This window comes from Astyanax mexicanus, chromosome 13 (genome assembly GCF_023375975.1).
Source record: "Astyanax mexicanus isolate ESR-SI-001 chromosome 13, AstMex3_surface, whole genome shotgun sequence".
Lineage (NCBI taxonomy): Eukaryota > Metazoa > Chordata > Actinopteri > Characiformes > Acestrorhamphidae > Astyanax > Astyanax mexicanus.
The window spans coordinates 26,442,204-26,462,958 of NC_064420.1; the positions used below are offsets into that span (position 1 = coordinate 26,442,204).

Sequence of the window (20,755 nt, forward strand, 5' to 3'; positions counted from 1 at the left end):
TATGAAGATAAACCGAAACAAGCACAAACGTTTGTGTGTGTTTATGTGTGTGTTTTTGTTGTTGATTTTTTTTTGTGAGAAGTTTGGTAATGGCAAAAGGGCTTGGGCAGCTTGTCACTGTAATCAGCGTTTATTACGGAATTATGTTCACTTGCATAACGCGCATCAATATTTTGCCAAGACGGCTGATCCCACTGAAAGCAGGAGCTTTGTCCCAAATCACACAGTATCACATTAAATATTGCACCACTCCTATAGAGCATTCATTAACGTAAGAAGAAAAGTAGTGTTGGTTTGGGACACAGGCATAGATTTCTTTAAGCACTTTCAATGAAGAGGTTCTGAGTGATAAGTGTTTTTAACGAGGAGCATTTTCAGTGCGGAGTTATAAGCGGTTTCAGTAGGTTCACTACTGGTCAAAACTTTTAGAGCATGCCAATTTTGTAGGAATAGGGCAGTGCTGTACGACTTAAGACAAGCTGCTCTTTTTATTTTCTCATCTTAACAATGATATTATTACTGCAATTCACCTGTTAGACCTCTAATTCTTCTCTTTGCTGCTAAAATTGTCCTAACCTCCCACACTCAAAAATAGCATGCTTTTTTATTTCTCTTTGCAATTTAGGTTAATTGGCACCTGGTTAGTGTAAAAACAAAAAAAATACCTTTTTTAAATGAAGTAGTTTCTTTTGTCCAATTTATTTCAGGTTATTTATTTAATGTAAGCAACATAAGTGTAGTTCTAAAACTGTTGTATACCGGTAGTATACATAGATGTATTTTACAGAGAAACATTAGAACCTATCATAATGTTTGTGGTTTTAAAGCTTTGAATGTATTTGATCTGCTCTTCTCTTCTCTTGTGTCTGTGTGTATGTGTGTGTGTTTACTCACAGGTGGTCTTTCCCTGCATCTGGATCACACACTTGGCATCTCTGCTGCTCTCGCGGTTGTTAAAGGGCCGAACTCGGACCGCCACCTTCACCGAAGCAGCCATCACACCTGCAAACAGCCAATCAGAGAGGTGGAACATTGTCAGAGTCCAATCAGTAAAGAGGAACACAAACAGCTTTATAATAAAATCTCTATTTTGCTTCTGTCTGACCTTTAAAGTGACAGTCTGTACGTTTTGTGGATTTAGTGACCTCTCTGGTGAGAATGGGTTAATGCACATAAATGTGTGTGGAAGAGTACTTTTTATGCAGCTGAATTTGATTAAACTGCTATGTGAAATTCTGTGTTTTTATGTAATATTTATATTTAACTTTATTTTGTTATTTTAGTAAACACTGTAATTGCATTTAACAAACCTACCAGACCACTCTGTTTTTAGAGTGAATATAAGACTTAGAATATTTTGTCCCCTCCCAACTCAGGAATACTACTGGAACTGTAGTTTTGTAGTAAAGAGATCTTAGGGACTGATGCTTTAATTGCTTTATAGCACTCTTAACACACTCATACACATACAGGGCAGATGAAGTAGTACTTTTTCCCCTTTTTCTCTCTCACTCTCGCTCTCCTTCAGTCTGTTTGCTTAAACACATTCCAGACAGTTGAACTAAGCATAACCCTGGAGTGTGTATGTGTCTGTGTGTGTTATGTGTTGCCATGGTGCATCACTGAATATATTTCATTAAAGGTTTTACTGCACCATCAGCTCTCTTTTTCTCTCTCTCTGTTTCTCTCTATCCCATTGCTGAACACACACACATATACAGTCTAAGATATGCACTAAAAAAAAGCTCCACACAATCAATATCTAAAACCACAACTAGATTTTAGAACAGACAATTCAAATAGACAACAGATTACTTCATTTAGGATGAAAGAGACCACACAAAAAAGATCAGTTACAGATATGACTCTTCCATAAAAGTCATATTTGTGGAGGTATTGCGAAGCACCAGCACTGCAGAGTCTGCAAGACCTTTGCAGTGAAAGACCTCAGCCCAAATCGAGACAAGGCACCTAGTTTCACTAGTACACCTGTCACAAGTGTCACTTTTAGTGGCAGCGTAAGTTTATCTTTCATACACTGCCAAAAACTAAAAAAAGTGAAGAAGAAACTGGAATCCAGGCACTGAAATGCTTTCAGACTATGCTTAGTGCAGTAGTTCTTAAACCTGGTCCTTGAGTATCACTGCCCCACAGGTTTACCAATTACAGCACACCTGATTCAATTAATAAACTAACTGAGTTTATTAGCTTTTGCTGATGACCTGGTACTCCAGAATGTATATTTTTTCCTTAAAGGAAAATAAACAACTTTCCAAGTGCATAAAAAAGAACAAAAAAAAAAAAAACCAAATAAACAAATAAAATGTGTGAGCTATTTTCCACTAGCAAAGATATTTGCACTGCTTGAAACAAGACAAAACAATTCACTCAGTAATATTTCCTCAGGCTAAGACACTACAGCCTTAAATAGCACAAAACAAAAAGTGTTGTGATGTCACCTCCTGCTATAATGGAGGAAAACCTGCCAATAAAAGTCCCCCCAACAAGCACAGTACTCTCCGCACTAAATGAAGACATGGGTGGCACCCACCACAGCAAACAACCAGAGATATGTATTATTAGATACCATATTTTTCACACTATAAGGCACACTTAAAATCCTTTCATTTCCTCAAAACTCGTTAGTGCACCTTATTTATGAATTTTACCATTTTACCAGGTTGTAGGGAGCAGTAAAGCCACTCTGCTGAAGTGCAGTGTTAAACAGGAGTTTAACGTTCTAACCGAGCTCAGCGCTAGCTCTTTTAACGTTCAGTGGTGAGTATTATCGGTCTGTAGCCTGCTGCTAACCCTGCCTAGCACTGCTGGAGCAGCATTAGCATTAGCCACTAACCGCTCAGTTCTAGCTCGATCACCCTTCAGAGGTGAGTATTATCGCCCTGTAACCTGCATGTTTACCATGTTAAAACAAGCTAAGTGGGACAAATCGTTAGCAGATATCGCCCTGGCTTACCAGAACACTAAGGGTTTTGTCAGTGTAGCGCTGTCAGAGTGCCACAGCTAGCGCTAGCTGTTAGCCCCTAATGCTAATGCTGCTGCAACCAGTCTTACTGGAAATCTGAAAATCTAAGCCTACTGTAAACAAACAGAAGTGCTTTACTTACACAAATAAACAGTTTTCAGAAGGAAAATCTGTGTAGATTAACATCCAGCCCCTTTTTTTAAATAATTAATTTTGTTTACTTAACTTAGCTTTACATGTTTCGCCACCCAGCGGCAAGACCTGCTGAATTACAAGAAAAACATGGCAACACCCCTGTTCATTACTAGTGTTGCATAATGTGCCTTATAATCCAGTGCGCCTTGTGTATAAAAGTAGATGTTTATTGATAGTTCTGTTACAAGCGGGTTCACGGCCCAGTCCGAGCTGTGAACTGAAGTTTGGGTAGTTAGTAGTCTGATACCTGTTGTGTTTATTATGCCAAAATCAGACCTGATACCGATATTGGATCGGATTGGCCCATCTCTAGGTATGAGCACTTTTCCTATTTCATATTTCACCTAGTGGCTGCTCAACATCAATAATGTTTTTGAGCATGCTATAGTTATGTACATGGATGGATGTGCTGTACCCCAGTGACGTGTACTTTGTGCTGTCCACTTATGATTTGCTACCCAGAATGCACATTATTGCCACACATGAACAGAGCAATTGTGCATGTCTCAAATTTGCAACATTTCTCAATGTTTGCTGCAATTTTTCCTATTTATAAGCATTTTTCTGTATCATGGTATACACTATGGGGAAGGGCCACAGACAGGATTTAGCCTAGTCTTGGTCTAAACAGCACAGTGAACAGAGATTTTTCCATTAAAAGGAAAATAAAGTCAATAATTAGGCTTAATCCCTAAAAAAATAAACTGCCTTATTTTGTCCAAATAATAGAACGTCATTCTAAAATGTTGATAGAACAAAGGCACTGAACTTATTTATTCATTATTAAGAATCATAAAAAAATGCAATATTAAAATATAACATAAAACAAAAACAAAGTCAAAATACTGGCTCATTCATGTTAACTGGCTTTATCCGTTTAGTAACAACAACAGGGCAGTTTTCCAGACAGGGATTAAGCCTAGTCTTGGACCGCACAGCATTTTGAAAATAGTGTTTCCATTGAGAGGAAAATATAACCTATGACTAGCTTAATCCCTGTCCGGGAAGCTGCCCCTAGAGGTAATTTTGAGGTCAATAATGTAATTGTTGCGGCGGGCCTATGGCCAACACTTCTAATGAATGCATTTAGCCACTTTAAGTGACACCCACTGTTGAAACAGATGTGCAAATACACACACACTACATATCCACAGAATATATACAACTCTGGAAAAAAAAAATAAGGGACCACTTAAAAATTGTGTGTTTCATTGATTTTACCAAATTAAAAAACTGTGGATTATAATGAAGAAGAAGCTGGATGATCACAAGCCATCAAACAAAGATAAACTGCTTGAATTTTTGCAGCAGGAATGGCATCAAGGTATCCAAAAGCAGTGTGAAAGACTGGTGGAGGAGAGCATGCCAAGATGCATGAAAACTGTGATTACAAATCAGGGTTATTCCACCAAATATTGATTTTTGAACTCTTAAAACTTTATGAATATGAACTTGTTTTCTTTTTTCATCTTTTTTCAGCCATTTCTCATTTTCTACAAATAAATGCTCTAAATTACAATATTTTTATTTGGAATTTGTCCGTACTTTATAGAATAAAAACAAGCAATGTTCATTTTACTCAAACATATCCCTATAAATAGCAAAATCAGATAAACTGATTCAGAAACTAGAGCGGTCTCTTAATTTTTCCTGAGCTGTGTTAAGAGTGTCCAGTTTTTTCACTTCCTTTGTAAAGGTCCCACCTTTATACCAGAAGCACAGAGCGACTGAATTTGACTTTACACCAGAGGGGATGTGAGATAGAGGCCCACAGTAATGGAAATCCAACTTCTTATTGCACATCACATTTTTGTCCATATCATGCACCCCTATTCTAGAGTAGATAAAGATCAACCTTCTGGCATCATGCCTCATGCCAGGTCTGAGCAAGTATAAAGCCTTCCTTGGACAGTAGAGAAGTTATAGAGAGATATTCCAATAAAAACTACTCTTTTTTTAATACATTTAATTTCATAAGAAACAATGAATGAGCAGGTGGTCCATATATAGACAGTTTAGTCCATACAGTTTGTCTTAAAACAGCAGTTTCTGAATCATACTGATGGTAAACTGACTGCAACAGCAAGAATGGCAACTTTGTCATTTCCACTCCAAAATTCTGATACTGCACTACAGAACTTTGAAGCTGTATGACACTGCTCTCCAGTACTGTATCAGTGTGTAACCCAATTCATATATGGGCCTGTTTACACCTGCCATTGTCTCTGGATGGTATCTATATGCTTGACCGAATTCTGTTTACACTTGTATTACAATACCTCCCCGGTTTGACCAGAAGAAATACGTTTTTATTTTCCAGTATAAAAGAACAATAACACCCACACTTATCCTGTTATTTCCTATTTCTCATAAAAATTCTAAATACGCATATATATATATACACATGTTAAACAAGCCCTATGTGTAACTTCCTGTAAGGTTACTCTACCTTCTTAGTCCACCGCTGCTTTTGTGTCTTTCAGCTTGTCAACAAATGCTTGTGTACAGCTTGTCCATGAGGGAGCCTTTAAAGCACCTAACACTACTTTAAGTCAAAACATCTGTTTCTTTCTTTGGTCCGAAGCAGTTAACAAGTTTATTAACTTGGAATGTCACCGTCTTTGGTTTGTTTTGGGTTCACACATAAAAAACTGCAAATAGAACAAAATGCATCACAACAAACCATGAGAGAACTTTCTCTCTGATTATTGGTCAAACATTTCTGGGGCAGACCTAGAAAGTAAATGCATGAAAATAGTGCGGTGTTCCAGACTAGCACATATTTTAGAGCAGTGTCAAAGATAGCATTCGTCAACAGCAGTAGTAATTATCTAGATAACAAATCAGGTCAAATTCAATTCAATTTATTTGATGGTTGGGTCAGATCGAGGTCAGGCCACGTTTACACCTCAAACAATGCGTTTCGGGGGTTCGTTTGGAGCTGAGATGAGATTACCTCCTTTTCACACCAGCCAAAATAAACTGCTCTAGGGGTGCAAATAAACCAGAGTCGGCGTTAACCCGTTTAAAAAGTGCTGCTGTGTAAACAAACACCCTTAAACATACTGTAGGTTTTTCCATTTTCTATCAATGAACCAAGCAAGAGAATCAGTATTGAAAATATTCACGTGGACATTCACATGTACAGCCAATCAGAACACAGTTGACAGGATCCAGGATCCTGTGTTAGTTTAGATTAGCTTCAGGGGCTGTGTCTCAAACTGAGGTAATCTCTAATGTTTACTTTTACATTCTTTAGTCAGTTGCAATGTTCACACCTTGCACAAACATACATCCTGGGAGACCCAATCATAATTGATTGCCAAAATGTACTGCCAGTCCATCTGGCATTTGATATGCACGTCCTGTGACCACTTGTGACTGGATTTCTCACATCACTTCCGCTGGAAAAGGAAGCACCATGGAACTCACTCACAGAGGAAAAACACTCCCTCAATAGCATATGCGTGTGTGTGCAAGACTGACAAGATCAAAGCAGTGTAAAAGTTTGTGTGTGTGGGTAAGACTGAAATGATCAAAGCAGTGTAAATCAGAGTTGTGTGTGAGAGCAGATGTTTCTCAACAGGTGATTTAGACTTGGTGAGAAGCCATCACACACAGACACACACACACACACACACACACACACACACACACAGAGTGTGTGGATTTAAAATTAGCTCATTATTAGATCAGAAAAGGAACTCAGCCACAATAAACACACACTGTTCTAGATGTGTGTGTAAGAGCTGAGTTGAGGTGAGCAGGACTGTAGCCTTACATCACTACTAAAATATTTCAGACCAAACTCTCCTAGTTCTCTCACTTTCTCTCTTCCTCCCCTCTCTTTCTCCCTCTCTTTTTCTCTCTAGATGAAGTCCTTTCTAACATTCTCTTCCCTTTGCTTCCCTCTATCTTCACTCTCCCTTTTCACATATATAAAATCATTTGATGGATAGTTATACCCATGTTTTAATCCACCCCACACCCAGAGAAAGAGGGAGAAAAAGAGATAAGAGAGAGAGAGAGAAAAAGGGAGAGAGGGATGGTGATTAGTGTGTAGAGACACCGCTCCAGCTGTCACAGGACACACGCACGAACAAACATTTTGTCAGTAAGAAATAACTAAGCTGTTAAGCTGTATTTTTGAAATAGTTCGTTCCACCTTATTGCAGCAGTTACACTCTCCATTTAAGGTGGACCGAACATTTCCATTAAGACAGAAATGGTCAGATACAGATGCTCACTGTCAATCTCACCCACTCTTTAAAACACTGACCCTGTTCTAATTTGTGTGTGTTAACTACAGTACCCCCGACCCCTCCCATAGCCCCTCTCTACCTCCAGCGCTAACGTGCTAACGCTAGCCCTCGCGGGCCGCCCTCCACCGGACCCTCGGAGCGAACCGGGAGACACTCACCTTCGCCGGGACGGGGGGCTGCGCTGCTGTCCAAGCGGGTGGTGTGTGTGTGAGTGTGTGTGTGTGTGTGTGTGTGTATGTGAGTGTGAGAGAGTGTGTGTCCGGTTAGATTTCCCCCATGGCCGAACTCTCTCCGGTCCTGTCCAGTAAGAACTAAAACTTTTCCCCCCCGTGCTCCCCCGCGCAGCTGCGCCGTTGTGCGGCCCGCTCTCAGCGCAGCGCGGCCGGACTGAACCACTGCAGCGCTGCGGAGGGGGGGACGGTACAGTCTCTCGGATACGGAATCCCCCCTCAAAGACCGAGCGGAGGGGAGGTGGGGAAGGTGGTCCTGCTGGAACCGGACACCAGGGAGGAGCTTAAAAAGGAGCAACACATAAATAACAGGCCTGGGTAAATACAGACCTCACAAATAAAAGTCCTCACTCACGTTTTTAACAGTAAGTTATATTAATTAGATCAATATGTATTAGTCAATAAACCGATCAATCAATCAACCTTTATTTTGACTCGGAAGTACATCTAGGGCAACCCTCTTTTTTATGTAGCTGAGCATTTACAAATACAGGGATTGACATGATAAAGAAAATAATAACTACATTTAATAATTTAAAAATAACAGTAAATAAAAGATAAAAATAGATTTTAAAAAATCATATTAATAATAAAACTTGGTTTAATTGCTAAGAAATTAAGAAGATAAGAGTAATACAAAAAAACTGTTAATATTAAGTTAAAACTAACTTTTACATAGTACAATAAAAAATAAACATTTATAAATAAAAAACAATAATAACAATAATAATCATAAACTTTTAATAAGTTAAAATGTAATAATACAAAACAAAAAATACAAAAAGAAATAATGAAAGAAATAAAAAGGAAATAAATAACTAAGAGAGGACTAAAATAAAAATAAAAGAATAAATACGATTAAGTAAAACAGGTACAGGCTGTCTGAAGGTGGTTAGATATTAAAAGACTTACAACGACTCAGTTGTACATGTACTACTTACAAAATATTTATAAGAATCTTTTTAGGATTGTAAAAAATACATTATTTATATGTGGTCTTGTAAATTATAATGTATTTATTATTTATTCATTGTGTTTGTGTCAGTGTCCATCATTTGAACACGAATAGTCCAAATAAAATACATGGATAAAAACAAATGCTATTATTTATAAATATACACGTGTTTATTAGATATCAAAGTGCATGCATATTCATTATCTTCTATTTAAATATTTATTTAGATTACTGTATTAATTCAATGTATTTTTTGTTTTATACAGTATTGGAACCATTTATTTTCAGACAATTTTTTTAACAGAATAATAATTAAAATATACACAACATTACAAGTGCCTCTATCAGCATGTCTTAGGATTAGAGCATATGTTCTATACTAAAGTAAACCATTCATGTTTTATAGAAAACATCTATCAGTTAGCCTATCAGCTGCAGCGCGCGCGCGTGTGTGCAGTACTGCAGCCACCAACAGGGGGTGCAGTTTGACCGTTTCTAAACTCAGAACAGCTTAAGGACCGCCATGTCACTCTCACCTTCTGCATACCTCCTCATCCCTCACTTCTTTCATCCTTTTCTCTTTCATTGTTGATTTTGCAAGTTCCTCAGTATGAAACAGGACCAGATGGGGGTTCTGAGTGTGGTTCTTAGTGAATTATATAGCTTACTGTACCACCTCCAAATCCTCTCACACGCAAACACCTACACACACTCCTGTCCACACACTTACATTCTGCTGCAGAAAAGATGATCCCACCTTAGAGCCCTCTCTCTCTCTTTCTCTCTCTCTCTCTTTCTCTCTCAGCCGGCGGGTGCACGCACGCGCACACTGGCGAGCTGTTGCCGAGCTGCAGCTCTCGAAGGAAGAGCAGAGGCACGTGCACGAGCATTATTTAGCCTGTCGTGTCAGTCAGGACTTCAGGACTAATAAACAACAAATTTCTGCACACGACTCGCCTGAGGAGTGAAACTGGAGGGACTGAGCGATAGACATGAGTGGTGGAGTCTACGGTGGAGGTAAGAGAGAAACATCACTGTAACTCCATCATCACTGTAGCTCTGTCATCACTGTAGCTCAATCATTACTGTAGCTCTGTCATCACTGTAGCTCTGTCATCACTGTAACTCTGTCATCACTGTAGTTCTGTCATCACTGTAGCTCAATCATTACTGTAGCTCTGTAATCTCTGTAACTGTCATCACGGTAACTCTGTCATCACTGTAGCTCTGTCATTGTAACTCGATCATTACTGTAGCTCTGTCATCACTGTAACTCCATCATCACTGTAGCTCCATCATTACTGTATCTCCATCATCACTGTAGCTCCATAATTACTGTAGTGCTGTCCATCACTTTTACTCCATCATTACTGTAGCTCCATCGTTTGCTTCTATTATTGATTTTACCACTGTAACTCCATCATCACTTTAGCTTTGTTATCACTGTAACTGTCATAACTGTAGCTCCATCATTACTGTAGCCCTGTCATCACTTTAGCTTTGCCATCATTACTGTAACTCTGGCATCACTGTAGCTCTGCCATTATTACTGTATCTCTGGCAATACTGTAGCTCCATCATTACTGTAGCTCTGTCATCACTCTAGCTCTGCCAACATTACTGTAACTCTGGCAATACTGTAGCTACATCATTACTGTAGCCCTGTCATCACTGTAGCTATCATCACTCTACTTCTGCCACCATTACTGTAACTCTGGCATCACTGTAGCTCCATCATTATTGTAGCTCTGTCATTACTGTTATTCTCTCATCACTGCTGCTCTGTTATCACTGTTGCTCTGTTATCACTGTAGCTCTGCCATCACTGTTATTCTGTCATCACTGTAACTCCACCATCACTGTATAAAAGCCTGTTAAAGCCTCATCCCTTTCTGTCATTACTGTATCATCATTACTGTAACCCCATTCTTACTGTGGCTACATCTCTGTTAATCCATCATCACTTTAGTTATATCATTACTGTAGATCTGTCATCTCTCTCTGTCTCTCTCTTACTGTACTTCTCTCTCTCTCTCTCATTCACACTATCTTTCTTTCTCTCTCTTAGATGAGGTGGGGGCATTGGTGTTTGATATCGGCTCCTTCTCCACTAGAGCAGGTTATGCTGGTGAAGACTGCCCTAAGGTACCCTTACCCATCCATCCATATATTTATCCATCCATCTATCGTTTTAATAACATCCACTAATCCATACCTACATTTATCCACCTTCAGTGTATGAATAAGCAGAAAATATTCTGATGTAAAGCCTCACACCTTTAGATACACCTTGTTTATATCACATCTCCTGCAGGCAGACTTCCCCACCTCTTTAGGAGTGCATGTAGAGGAGGAGGGGCCTGCAGAGATGGGGGCGGAGCAAGATAACAACAGCGGGCGGACTTTCTACATGGACACCACAGCCCTTCATGTACCCCGACCTGGAGTGGAGCTGATATCACCACTGAAGAACGGCATGAGTATGAGACACACACACACACAATCAAATTCTACCATTCTGTTTGATTAGTTTCTCACTGTTTTATTACTTGGTCATCTTGGTCACCTGTCTCACCTCTCAGTGTGTCACTCATACCTTATATATCTGCCTGCCTGCAGTGCGAGTGGAGCAGGGAGAATGAGGAGCTAGCCACCTCAATGTGCTAATCAGCTAGCCATGCTAACTCTGCAGTGCAGAACAGTTTTGAGACTTTTGAACTAGAGACGGACAATTGATCGGCTATGTATTGATATTGGCAGATATTTAAAATAGCCATATTCCACTTGATACCCTTTTAGATCATATCCTCAGTTAAGGATAACAGTAGCTCTGCAAAATTCTAGAGCCTGTACATGGCTGCAGATGCTCATTATAGGCAGTGTTATGCTGGCTCCACTTTGCTTTTACTGTATCTGACTTAAGCGAAAATGTTTGTATAATATGTAAAACCAGTGAATCTTGTGGAGGAAGCAGATTAAACATTTTAACACCACTAACTTGATACCCCTCTTGAGAGTACCTCACTCGGCCCAGTACAGTGAGTATCACAGCAGAGCAGAGCTAACAAACACCACTAACAACACAGAATAGCAAACACTGCAGACCATATTTAACCCCTATTCACTACACTAACCACTACAAAAGTGCATCATGGAATAAAAAGAGGATTCTTTTGGGACAACTCCCCATACATATGTTTTCTTTATAATTTGGATGACTTTAGTATTAATCTACAATGCAGAAATGTTAAAATACTGAAAATAACCTAAAATTAAGGTGTGTCCACTTTTGACTGGTACTGTATATTGGATGTTATCGTGTATTATAGATTGGATTGTATATTAACCGCTCATACAAAAAAAACTCTCATCCAATAATAAATGTAGTCTGATTCTAAGCTTTGATATATATATATATATATATATATATATATATATATATATATATATATATATATATATATAGCTATATAAACTTGTACTAAAGCTGCATCAGTGTCTCATTACAGATGGAGGAGTTTACAGTCTAAATCACAGCTAAACACCTGCACTGGTTGTAAATATTCAGTATTTACAATAGATTTGCTGCTCTGTTTTATATACTGATTTGTGTTTAGCATCATTCGTTTGTTTATGGTCTAAAAAGGAAAACTTCTCTAATGGCTTAGATTTCTGCTACTGAAATCGACCAACAGGAGGGCTCATAAATTCCCCCTCCTGTTAGCTGATACAGTAACTGAACTGTGACAATGGAGAGTTCGAAAACTCTATTGGATTTTTTTCTTTTTTTTCTTTTTCTGCAGTCGAGGACTGGGAAAGCTTTCAGGCCATAATGGATCATATTTACAGCAAGCACATCAAATCAGAACCCAGCCTGCATCCAGTGCTCATGTCTGAGGCTCCGGTGAGGAAAAAACTGAAACACACACACACACACACACACACACACATATCGTATAATACACAGTAAATATGAAAATAACTAAGATGTGGTTGTTTTTTTTTAACAGTGGAACTCTCGAGCTAAGAGAGAGAAGCTGACTGAGCTGATGTTTGAGCACTACAACATTCCTGCCTTCTTCCTCTGCAAAACTGCAGTGCTTACAGCGTACCCCCCCAACACACACATACACATACACACACACACACCGGCCAATCATAGGCTCTCAGATGGTTAGTGTAAAGGAGAACTGCAAACATTTATATGCAACATGTTGGTCAAACTCAAACACTAAAAAGTTCTCTTCTGCAGGGTTTTATTGAGCTTTACCTACTTATCTTAATCTTTTAAAATATTAATTATTTGTAGAAACGTGTTCCTTAAGCTATTTTACAGTAACTGAGTAACTACATTTTACTCACTGTCCCATAATCTGTCACAGGTGTCACAAGTTAATGAAGAATTCCAATTTCTTTATTTCAAAATATTGATATTTCTGGACAATTGCAAAATGTAAGCATACAGTTGCCTAAAATATTATCATTACAGAAAGTACATTGTAAGTTTGCCACCTCTTTTCCTAAACTACAGCCACAGATTGCATTCTCCAATAGGAAATTGCTTGTCGTTCTGTCGTCTGCTAGTGTGAATGCAGTGTAGCCCCCTAGGTAGCCATTACCCCAGGTTAAGAATAAGGGTTCTAATTCACCAATCTTAAAGCGAGCCATCAATCGCACACTGCGCAGCTTGATTTAGGGCGTGTCAGTGTGTCTTCGCTATCGTAACGACGGGAAAATTGCACCTTGCAAGTCTTAGAACGAGCAAAAGGCATGTACTAATTCTCTTAATTATTTACGGGTGTGTTTTAGGTTACTTGCAATTCCCTTTAAGAGCCAGGTCCGCTTTGACTTTGGCAGATTGCTGTTTTAAACAGTGCAGCTTCTTGGATGCGTCCAACGCTTCCTAACAGAGCAAATTGAGATGCTTGTTGACGCTGTGACAGTGTGCTAGCAGGCCATTTACCGGAATAGCTATATCACTTTTATGTACATTTTACCTGCAGTTCAGGATGTTCTGGCAGCATTAGTCAGCCAATCAGCTCATCGTCTTAACAGCCAATCAGCACTCTTAAGAGTAGCCTAGCATACTCCTAAACAAAGTAATATTTACATGTTGTTACATTATTAACATTTTATTTGACTCAATTAGACTCAATTAATAAGAACCTATTCAAGTGCCCTCTAATGCTTCATAGTCATTTGTTTTTATGTTATGCCTTAACCTGATTGGCTGCAGCTTTGCAAATGGACGAGCAACTGGGCTGGTGTTGGACAGTGGGGCTACGCACACTACTGCCATCCCAGTGCATGATGGGTACGTCCTTCAGCAAGGTAAATTACCTTAAATCAACGTCTACACTACAGACGACCACAAAATCACATCCTTTAGCATGAATTGACGTTTTTATTTGTGCATGATCACGTGAACCACAGCTCAGACTAGGATAATCAGGTTTTAAGTGTGTGTGTGAGTGTGTGTTGACCTGTGTTCAGGTATAGTGAAATCTCCGCTGGCTGGAGACTTCATTACCATGCAGTGCAGAGAGATGTTCCAGGAGATGAACATTGACATCATTCCTCAGTACATGATCGCCTCCAAGGTACCGTCACTGTTGTAGACACTCTCTCTTTTTTCTTCAGATGTGTTTCTGATACAGTTTTCACTGGGTACACTGCTGTATTATAATTACATCAGTAATTAATATAATTCCTCTGGTAATTACATAGTTATGACCTACTTCAGGGGGAGGAGCATCAATCAGCAGAATCTAAATCAGTCAGATCTGATAAATTTATACTTTGTGTCTCTCTCTTTCTGTTTCCCAGGAACCTGTGAGAGAGGGAGCTCCTCCTGATTGGACAAAGAAAGACAAACTTCCTCCAGTCACCAAATCCTGGCACACATACATGTGCAACGTGAGAGAAGGAAGACACACACACACACACACACACACACACACACACACACAAGCCATTATATTTAAACTAGAACAGTTCATAAATGAGTGTTGTGCAGAACAAGCATCAACAGCCAGACTTTCCATTAAAACGATGATAAATACATGCAAACGAGTTAAATAAAAAAATGAATACACACTGGATGAAAAAATGCACTCTGAAGGAGATAAATACATACAGGAGTAGATAGATTCAGGACTTAAATACATAGACAAATACCTACTAGAACAAATACATAGCTAATGACTGGGATAAATACATACTGGGTGAGAAAAATGCATACTGGAGGAGATAATACATATAGGAGTAGATAAATTCATAAATAAATATGTACTGGAGAACTTGGATATACTTGGATAAATACCTAGTTGAAGAGATACATACCTAATGACAGATAAATATATACTAAATGAGAGAATGTAATACTGGAAGAAATAAATACACACTGGATGAGAAAAATGCATACTGGAGAAGATAGATATATAGATGAGTAGATACATTTATAGATAAAAATGTACTGGAAGACCTAAATACATGGATAAATACCTAATAGAAGATATACACACATGAGACATTGCTGAGACAAATACACACTGGATGAGAAAAATACATACTGGATGAAAAAATATTGCTTACTGAAGAAGATAAATACATACATGAGTTAAAAAAATGCATAGATTAATATGTCCCAGAGCACTTAAATACATTGATACATATCTAGTAAAAGATATACATAACTAATGACTGAGATAAATACATACTGGATGAGAAAAATGCATACTGGAAGAGATAATACATATAGGAGTAGATACATTCATAAATAAATATGTACTGGAGAACTTATATAATTGGATAAATACCTAGTCGAAGACATACATACCTAATGACGGAGATAAATATATACTAAATGAGAGAATGTAATACTGGAAGAAATAAATACACACTGGATGAGAAAAATGCATACTGGAAAAGAGAAATACATAGATGAATAGATAAATGTATATGTACTGGAGGTCTTACATGGATAAATACCTAATAGAAGATGTACATACATAATGACTGAGATGAATACATACTGGATGAGAAAAATACACACTGGATGAGAAAAAAACATACTGGATGAAAAAATATTGCTTACTGAAGAAGATAAATACATCCATGAGTTAAAAAATGCATAGATAAATATGTCCCAGAGGACTTAAATACATTGATACATATCTAGTGAAAGAGATAAATACCTAATGACTGAGATAAATACATACTGGATGATATAAATATAAAGATAAATATACACTGAAGAAAATGACTAAATAGATAAACATATATTGGAGCAGATACAAGAGCATAGGCACATATATTGAGATTATATAAAAATATAAATATGTAAGAAACAAAAACACATAGATACATATATATTGGAGGCAACATGCTGATGGAGATAAACATATTCTCAATACAGAGAATAAAACATACTGGAGGAGATACATACTGTATATATTAGGTGGGATAAGAACAGATGTATACATACAAATTAGAGGAGATACTGCAGATAACAACTAACAAAAAAATACAAACAATGTACAATCAGCAGGAAGCAGCAGGAAGAGGGAGGAGTTAGGGCACAATGACATGAGCGGTGAGGTCCTGATGTAAACTGAGAGAAAGACTAGAACCAGGAGAGAGGTATATAATATATACTTTATTAAATAATATATGCTTTATTAATACACAAGGGAGCAAACACTGACCACTTCTCTCTCTCTCTCTCTCTCTCTCTCTCATAGGAGGTGATTCAGGATTTTCAGGCTTCAGCGCTCCAAGTGTCAGACTCACCCTATGATGAGCAGTGAGTAAACTCTCTCTCTCTCTCACACACACACACACACACACACACATCATACTCCTATAAACTAACTGTGTGTTTGTTTGTTTGGTGTGTGTGTGTGTTTGTATAGGGTAGCAGCCCAGATGCCCACTTTGCACTATGAGATGCCCAGTGGGTTTAATGCTGATTACGGAGCAGAGAGACTGCGCATTCCTGAGGGTCTGTTTGACCCATCCAATGTGAAGGTACACACACACACACACGCGGTTCAGTTATCCAATAATGTTCACACTCTTTTTTAACACATGTGTATGCTTAGTCATGTTCAAAAAATGTGCATATTACACAGAATTTCTATTTTCCTATCTTAGCCACTTTTTTTAACTTTTTACTTTCACACATTTGTCCCCCGCATGATTCGGTGGACAATAACAGGGTGGATAATATTAGCAAAAATGTGCAACTCTGATGGGTTTATTTATTTTATCTATTGCTTATTATATTATTATTTACAGTTATTTATTATATTTAACATTTTAATGATTATATGTTATTATAATTTTTTATTAAATTCATTTTTTTATTTGCATTTAACTAAAACAGAGTTAACCTGAATTTGCAAACTTGTTCGGTTTGAAATATACATATTGATTCTAAAATTTTATTCAAATTTTACCCTGTTATTTTACCATCCGAGTCTGTACAGCATTTAGTAAAGCTTTACCTTAGTTTAATATGAAGACAATGTGAGAAATATTAGGTGAAATTAATATTATTAATTGCTGAATGCTTAGCAAGTGTGTTCCATCCCTTAAAAATAAAACAGTATTATTGGTTGTGATATCAAAGGTTACTTTTGATTTACGTTTATTCCAAGATAACCAGGATGGACAGGGAGATCTCAGACACGTTAAAATAATTCAGTATTTATATGAAAATAGATTTGTAAATAGAATGAGTAAATAAGAGCCTCTCCACCACCAATATAAAAGAAAACTGTGAAAAAAAAAATACGAAAATTACTTTTAAATGAAGATTTGTGATAATGTGTTTATTCAGAGTGGGTGTATAAAATGTAATCAACTTTGCTGTGGACAAAAATGCATATTATACTGATAATGATTCAGTTAAGAATGTCTAGAGGGACCGATAATGTCAGTCTGTCCGTCTTTTAAAGCTGTTTTGGAATCACAGTGTTCTGTTGCTAGGAAACCAGATTGTTTATGTCTGCTCCCTATGTGCAGGGCCTGTCCGGGAACACCATGTTGGGCATGGGCCACGTGGTGACCACCAGCATCGGCATGTGTGACATCGACATCAGACCCGTAAGTGTGTTTGTGTGTTTAGTGTTCAGGATGGCTGGTTGCCAGCAGTAACATGCAGACGCTATGGGGCAATGTGCTTGGGCAACTGCCCCTTTGCCGTCCTTGGCAGATATTACCCTTCCGAGAGAGGGGGAAAAAATAATATAGGCAAATATGAGCACACGACCGGGCGGCGCATCAGCCGACTAGCAGAGACCCAAGAGGAGTGTGAAGATGCCGTGGGAGTAGAGCGACTGCAGGAACCTGTGTGGGCAAGAGCAGCTGTCTGACAAGGACTTTGAAATTAACAAGCACGAGGTGCTGAAGATTTTTGTTGACATGGCTCCAAATAGGCGCCTCCTTTTTTGAACTTTTAGTGTAAAAGTACACTGCTACATGGTTAACACTTTACACTACTTACATTTTCACACTGTAATATTTCAATAAAGACAGTGTGCTTACAGTAAAAAACCACTGAGGTTGTTCTGTTGCTGTTTTGATTCCTGTGTACGTCCCTGGTTGCCAGCTTGTTTTATATAGTTTTATATATGACACTGATGCTCAGAGTCAATAAAGCATTAGTTTTCTCATCTGGAACATTTCTGTTATTTGATTTAAAGGAAACATTCCTAAAGTGTGTATAATGCCCAGATCAGACTGTCTGGCGTCAGATCCGAATTTCAGTGTCGCAAGTGACAAACGTCCGTGTAGTATAACAGCCAAAGAGCAGTAATTTGATGTGAGCGACACAGACGGAGGGTCCGACAGAGAGACTAGCATGTTAGAATTTTTTGTGTTTTATCGCCTAGTTTGACATGCTCTGCACCGTGCTCCCTGATGCTGACCAATAGGAAGACAGTGCATTCTGTGGTGCACAGATGTGAAAAGAAACGCAGGACGGTGCTCCTACAGTTCGCTGGACCAGGGAAACAGAAGAAAAGTTTGTTGAGCTGTGGCAACTATACCCCTGACTTTATTCTGCTTATTCTTTAACTATTTATTCTGTTTACACGCACTGAATCCTAGCTAAAGTAGCTACATCTTTACCTCATGCTCTCTCCGGAGTACACAAGGAACCCAGGAACGAGCCCACAGTCGCTTCTGTTTGCGTTTTTCTGAGCACAAAAGCGCTACCATCACGCAAAGCTTTTCTGAAGCCATGATTGTCAGGTTCTACGCTCCTCCCCCGCGATGACCTACAAACTCACGCAAGGATGTGCACGATTATAGCTCGGTGACTAACGTGTAGTGTTGCCAGTTCCCCGAGTACGACACGAAGCGAAGATAACTGCTTAATCTGACATTGTGAACATTGTGAGGGACAAAAATGTTGTGTAGTCTGAGCTTGGCATAAGTTGATCTACAGCCTGATTGGTTAGCGTTGTTTTGTTTTCTCATGGTCTAGAGTTAAGTTAAAGGACAAATACAGTGTTAAAAATAGACTTGGGGTGTAGTAAAACATGATAACAAGTACAAACTTTTGTAGAATAGCCCACGTCCGTTCACCCCTATCATTCTGTAATACAGGCTTACAATGCTAGTGATAGGGTTAGCATAACATTGACAGTGCAAAGAAATCGCTAATATTATACCATTTTCAGCACACAGTGTCATTATATTGTAGTGTTCAGAGCTACCATGGGTATAGTCAACTGTGAAAAAGGTATTTGCCACAGCACCATCTTGAGAACTGCACCTAAATCTATCATTACAAGTTTAATTTCATAGACACCCAGATGCTTTATATGGACACTTTCAGGGTTTAAGAGATTAATTTCTCAAATGTATCAAGTTTTTTTTAAATGTTAAGATTCTACCACTCATTTAAACATATTGTATTTGTGTGTGTGTGTGTATATATGTGTTTGTGTGTGTGTAGGGTTTGTATGGTAGTGTAATTGTAACAGGTGGGAACACACTGCTCCAGGGATTCACGGAAAGACTCAACAGAGAACTCTCTCAGAAAGCTCCTCCGGTCAGTACACATACCACACTGCAGTTTACTACCGCAACAGGGGCCTGCTACTATGATTTACACCACGAAATATAAACCTCTCTATATCTATTTCTCTTTGTCTCCCTTTATCATTCTCTCTCTCTTTATAGAGTATGAGGCTGAAGCTGATTGCCAGTAACAGTTCAATAGAACGTCGCTTCAGTCCGTGGATTGGAGGCTCCATCCTGGCATCTCTGGTGAGATCAGCTCAAGTAAATATTAGCATGACCTCATTCCACTAATCTAACCTTATACTACAACTTTCCTCTCTCTTTCTCTGTCTGGAGATTCACTTGTGAGGAATAAAAACTTAAATCTGCTCTGTGTGAGCTGAGTAGTGGCTGAAGCAACTTCTTTACTCCTGTCTGCGTCTTCCAAAAAAACTTCCACAGGACTCCGTGTAAAATTAACGAAAACAACTGCTGTTTATTCCAGGCTGTACAAGTGATGAAAACAAATAAAAACTACAACTTTTAAACCATAGTTGTTCCAAAGACGTGATGCAATACTATACTAAAACGCAAAAACGGTAAGAAAACTGTGTTGTTACTAGCAGCTCACTCAGCACTGCCCAAAATGCGTCCAGGCAGAGCACCAGTGCCGTCTCTCTTAAAGCGACAGTACACCTATTTTCTGTATATGATCAAATGGTGTGAATGTAAACAATTTGGGTTTTATAAACAGTACAAAAGCACTTGCGACAACCTATTACTGTTTAACGGCAATATACACATATATACATTTCTTATCAAGTTAATTAACTATTTATATACACACACACAATGCAAAACTTAGTCTTAATGTTTTGGCTCCTACATGCTCTCTGGTGTTTCTCTGTAGGGAACATTTCAGCAGATGTGGATCTCAAAGCAGGAGTATGACGAAGGAGGAAAACAGAGCGTGGAGAGGAAATGTCCATAAAGTCCAACAAACAAGATCCCATTCACCAGCCTGGATAACCATCAGTAATGTTACAATAATTCTTCAAAAGACTAATAAAACCAACACTGATCCGTCTAAGCTCTGTCTGTTCCTTTCTGTAAGCCA

At 38.5% G+C, this 20,755-nt stretch overlaps 2 protein-coding genes across 3 annotated transcripts in view; one reads left to right on the plus strand and one right to left on the minus strand.

The window, feature by feature from the left end:
• Positions 1-7,982, minus strand: part of si:ch73-375g18.1 (kinesin-like protein KIF1C) — a 29,803-nt gene extending 21,821 nt beyond the window's left edge. Inside the window, exons 1-2 of one of the 2 annotated variants that reach the window (XM_015603492.3) lie at positions 7,599-7,982; positions 895-1,002 (exon numbers count right to left, since the gene is read on the minus strand). In XM_015603492.3, the coding sequence (XP_015458978.3) occupies positions 895-997 (103 nt within the window). In that variant the 5' untranslated portion in view covers positions 998-1,002; positions 7,599-7,982. The remainder of the gene's footprint in view (positions 1-894; positions 1,003-7,598) is intronic. The other variant, XM_007240724.4, reaches the window with a different exon arrangement.
• A 1,156-nt stretch (positions 7,983-9,138) lies between these two features.
• actl6b (actin-like 6B) lies at positions 9,139-20,728 on the plus strand. The gene is made up of 14 exons (XM_049486519.1): positions 9,139-9,642; positions 10,694-10,770; positions 10,940-11,105; positions 12,429-12,529; positions 12,636-12,733; positions 13,862-13,956; positions 14,119-14,225; positions 14,452-14,541; positions 16,368-16,429; positions 16,539-16,653; positions 17,653-17,733; positions 19,592-19,687; positions 19,819-19,905; positions 20,549-20,728. Exons 1-14 carry the CDS (start codon positions 9,618-9,620, stop codon positions 20,627-20,629), a joined length of 1,281 nt encoding a protein of 426 aa, XP_049342476.1. The 5' UTR covers positions 9,139-9,617; the 3' UTR covers positions 20,630-20,728.
• Positions 20,729-20,755: the final 27 nt, after the last annotated feature.